Raw genomic sequence first — 5000 nt, forward strand, 5'->3', positions numbered from 1 at the left:
GTATTATGTATTTTGTATGTGTTTGTGTACCGGTGTCTGTTTGTCTGCGCATGTATGTGTGTGTCTGTGTTTATTTCATTGCCATCTTTATCGGTACATTTGGAGGATGTTTCCCAAGATGTGAGACCTTGTCCCCCTATAAGAATAAACAAGGTTCGTGTGTTTTGAGTGCTCGAGGGCGCGAGGAGTTTGTACAGAGCTTAGTGTTGTAAAGGACTGTCATCGGGTCCTCGACGGGGTTTGGAGTCTTCGAGTTGCGTTTGTCGCGAGAGACTTTTTCCCTTCCCCTGTTTGTTTTTGTTTGTTTTTTTGTCTTTGATTCTCACGCACGTGTATTTTGTTATACACGAAAGAACACAAAGCATATTCACGCGTCATGGCCATACACTCGCGTGAATTCACACACGCATACAAACTCACGCGAGGCTTCTCACTGACCCAAGCACACATACACACCCAGTAATACACACTTGTGGAATGTATAATTAGGGATTATACCCGTCGCTAGAGAGCGCTAATGTTCCTTTCATACTAAATAGTATCACACACACACACACAATATATGTATATATATATATATATATATATATATATATATATATGTATATATATATATATATATATATATATATATATATATATATATATATATATACATAGTATATATTCAATTCTTTATTTATTAATGTGTCTGTATGCAGTATATACGAAGACGAGACACCTTGCATATTTAAGAAATAATGAAAGCCATGTAATTTATAATTATATTCCAATTAGACAGATGCCCCGTTTTCAAAAATATGGCAATTAGAAGCTGATGATGGGGACATTTATGTTGGCAGCGTGGTGTGGTTAATTAAACCCTCCTTTTGGAATAGCATCTGTTTCTCTATTGATTTTGTAAGTGGGTCACGTAAATAAGGATCAAAGGTCGGTGTACAGAATTGCAGAAAAGTAGGCCTATAATACTCGTATCTTAATGTATTTTTCCGTCTCTCCACATTCTAAACTTTACATGCACGTAAACACACACAAACACACATATTAATTACGGTCTCATACACTCTTTCACTTATTCACTTATACTTCTACACAATTATACATTTTTACACGCACGCACACACACAACGAGAGATAGAGAGAGAGAGAGAGAAAGAGAAAGAGAGAGGCTTCCTACAACAGTAACAGCAACATACAGGCACTCTTTGTCCTTTCCTGCACCCTGAACTTTCAACCCAAAACCAAAGCGAAGAAAGCATGAGTCGAGGTTCCTCCAGCCAAGCGTTGTTTGGGGGGGGGGGGAAGGGTCAAGCTGGGATCCCGTTGTATTTGTACCTTGTGGTGTAGATTACAGCGCCGTTCCTGTAATGTTTGTTCAAGTCGAGGAGTTCCGAGAGGCCGTGAATGAGGCAGGACTGGTTTTGAGGTTGAGGGTAGAAGGCTTCCATTCACGGCACAGGGGTTTGTGGAAGCTCCGTGCGGCCGGTTTGTTTGGATCGGTTAGATTCCCGAAACACGGGTGACAACGCGGATTTTTATATGCCGATTTGTTTTTGTGACCGAATTATGAAGTAGGTATTGATTATTATTACGATGGTTGTGAGCTGGTCAATACGTTATTTGTCACTGCTTGCTGGCATTACCAAGAATTTCTTAGAATATGCTAGTGCTATATGTAAATTGCATTGTCGCCAGTAAGTTTGAGCTTAGAATGAACTATATGTTTCTGTCGCTTGTAAAATTTCGCATCATGTAAATAACTAAAATTTCGCACGCGTATGGGCAATTAGCAATATTGGTATATATTAACAAGCGAAAACTGTTTTTTGACTTGATATGAACAAATGCCACATTTTGTTACCTGCTAAATAATGATCATTTGATAGGTTGTATGTTTTATTCAAACTCTGCCGACAGAACTGCGATTTATGAGGGTATGTCATGGATAATTCATAGCAGCGTTGGGTCAGATATGTCGACATTGTTTACGGATGTGTAAACACGCACCGAGAATGGCAAAACGCCTTTCACGACCTCCGTAGTCACGACCACTTCTCCACGCGGCAGGGCTTTTAGCGCCCACTTCGTGAAAAGTGGATAGGGCTGCGACCTGTTTCAGAGACGCATCGATTTTTCGCCATCCGCCGTGGACGACACGAGGCACTTGCTTCTAAATATAACCGTCACGGCCGTCGTGGGGACGGTGAAAAATCTGAGTTCGAAAGAAACCTGTAATAACTCGTGCGATTAACGGCGTCCGCTGTGGCCATCACATCGGCCGCAAAAGACCGATGCGTCTGAAACGGGACTAAGAAGAGATGAAAAGCGAGAGAAGGAATGGGACAGAACCGCGCGCTCAGCCAGTTGACTCCCATTGGGGAAAAGTTTAAAATGTTGGCAGATAATTACAGGCAGCGGGAATCAGCAGCTGGTGCCGTTCACGCCCGTTCAGTTCTTAGTTTAATTGCGTTTATCTGATGAAATATTAAAAGTTATGATTTTTCTTCACCTATCTTTAAATCCTGCATCCACCCTTCTATAAATCCTGCACACTACCCTGAAGTGGGAGACACGAAATGCGGTGAGAAGAGGGAGAACAGAATAGGATAATACTAGAATGTGTGTTGCCAATTGCACTCGAAATAGCCCCTGTTTAATCTCTCGATGTCAAACCTCTGAGTTTCACGAACTAGCCACGAATTATTCCAACTACAGATTGTAACAACATTAGAATCCTATTCTGTTTTAATTATGCATGGAAAGTAGCAGTATTGATTAGAACTTACCCTCAGCCGCCCTGTAGCCACACTTACGGTACAATACAATAACAATACTAAGAAATATCCTGTAACGTGCTATGGTTTACACAGAAATTCGCATGACCAAAACCAAGCAGTTGTAGAACTTTCTCGTTTAAAGGTTGTGGCGTAGAATAAATCGATAAGAAAGAGTTCGCCATTAGAAATATGAGAGGAAAGTCTTTATAACTGCTGAAATGAAAATTTAACGCCCGTGAACTCTTCAAGTTACGAATGTTCTTTGTCCAGGTGATATTGTCTTCAAGTAAAGGCACGTCGGTTGAAAAATTCAGGAACGAATATAGCGGAGAAAATATGGGTGATTTTTGTCCGGACGAAAACGATTCAACAACGGCAAAACGAAGGCATTGTGTGTATATACTGTATTTTTCCTATATCAATTTTCGAACCAGTTTGCAAGGTGCGTCGTTGTCCGCGAGACAACTGATGTACGAGAATTACGAGGGAAGCTTTGTGAATTTATTACGATGGCATTACCTGACCACGCCACAACTGCTGTAGGAGGAGGTCGTTCCTCAGAAAATTGCTTGTTATCAAACTCGGATGGCCTCTTGTCGCGTGCCGTGGACCGGGTCACCTCCGGAAGCCGCGTCCACAGAGGCGGGGCGGAGAGCGTCGGTGGGCCGCTGGGGCTGCTCTGAAATTCTATACCGAGTGAAATCCAATGCAGGTTTTTATGCAGAATTCATTCGCCATTACACACTTCTTTCTTTCCCCCCCCTAGGGCTCTGAGAACCTGGCGCTGCGCTTGAAGGACTCCGCCGTGACCGCGCAGCAAGGGCAAGCCTTCTCCAAGGCGGCGGCGGGGGCGGGGGCCGCAGGGGGAGGTAGCTCCAGCGTAGGCCTACGTCCGTCAATGTTCCTGGACGAGGAGGCCTACATCGCCGCCGCCACGCTGGCTCCCGGCGCGGACGCCTACACCAGGAACAAGTTTAACCAGGCCGAGAGCGACAAGCTGGCCTCCAACCGCGATGTACCCGATACCAGGCACTTCACGTAAGTACCAGAGGCCGAATGTTCTCGAATTAACAAGCACATGGGCGTATCTTTGGCACTTACAAATGCATACCTGTTTCCAGAAATATTTGGATGTATATGTAGAGGTGTTCGTAGATATAGCAAACTATTAGTATGCAATATTAGGTCGACCTTTTGAACGCTGCTAACTTCTTGTGTTGCGTTTGACTCGTACACATGTATACGTACCGACAAACTGTCAGTGTCTTCTGATTTATAAATGTTTGGAAATCGGATATGCTCTACCGATTAGATTCAGACATGATTTACGAGAATCCGTTTCAGTTGCTCGTTTGGAGTGAGTGATGCCATTTGTTACGGGCGTTCGAGTAGACACACCGCGTTCGTTTCTCCGTTTGTGTTTTGTTGTGGCTCACTTTACAAATTTTGCTGGAATTATTCTTTTCTTGAGGATGTGTGTGTGTGTGTGTGTGTGTGTGTGTGTGTGTGTGTGTGTGTGTGTGTGTGTGTGTGTGTGTGTGTGTGTGTGTGTGCAATATATATATATATATATAAATATATATATATATATATATATATATATATATATATATATATATATATATCACACACACACACACACACACACACACACACACACACACACACACACACACACGGGTTAACGAATGCAATTAGTTCAAATCGTGGTTATTGAGAAATGAAACGTGGTCAAATAAAACCGATGATTAGACGAGACCCAATATTTTATTTATTTTTCTCTCGCACTTTCGAAAGATATGTTTGTGAGTTTGTAATGTTATCAATAAATACGGATTGTCTTTAAGAAAAGGAAATTATTATACCAAAAAATAGATATAACTATTTAATAATAATGTCAATTTTTTCACGCACGTTTGATCGTATACACAGCAGATGGCGCCAATCTCTGATGTGATTTGATAAAATTTAAAGAGTTCCTGTTGACTATAAACCAGACTTGAGTAATAGTAATTGCACCAATAAATTTTGATCTTTCACCGAGAACATTCAAGTCGCGGAGAACGAATTCCTCTTGTGGTTTTTAAGTTGGTTTTACTTTCGCCATAAAACGTGTCCAGTGCGCGATGGCGGGAAAGGCGAGTGACCGCGAGGTTAATAATTACTATACTCTTTTTCTTCTTGCTAATTGTCTACGAGTATCATTATCACACTCGTTGTAGT

The 5000-nt window shown here is 41.9% G+C and overlaps 1 protein-coding gene across 4 annotated transcripts in view; it reads left to right on the forward strand.

The window, feature by feature from the left end:
* The window catches only part of Pgant2 (polypeptide N-acetylgalactosaminyltransferase 2), a 127075-nt gene that overhangs the window by 51547 nt on the left and 70528 nt on the right, over positions 1-5000 (forward strand). For all 4 annotated transcript variants that reach the window (XM_070123973.1, XM_070123978.1, XM_070123980.1 and 1 more), the window contains one exon: positions 3544-3815. In XM_070123973.1, coding sequence (XP_069980074.1) covers positions 3544-3815 — 272 coding nt within the window. The remainder of the gene's footprint in view (positions 1-3543; positions 3816-5000) is intronic.

This window comes from Penaeus vannamei, chromosome 1 (genome assembly GCF_042767895.1).
Source record: "Penaeus vannamei isolate JL-2024 chromosome 1, ASM4276789v1, whole genome shotgun sequence".
In the NCBI taxonomy this organism is placed as follows: domain Eukaryota; kingdom Metazoa; phylum Arthropoda; class Malacostraca; order Decapoda; family Penaeidae; genus Penaeus; species Penaeus vannamei.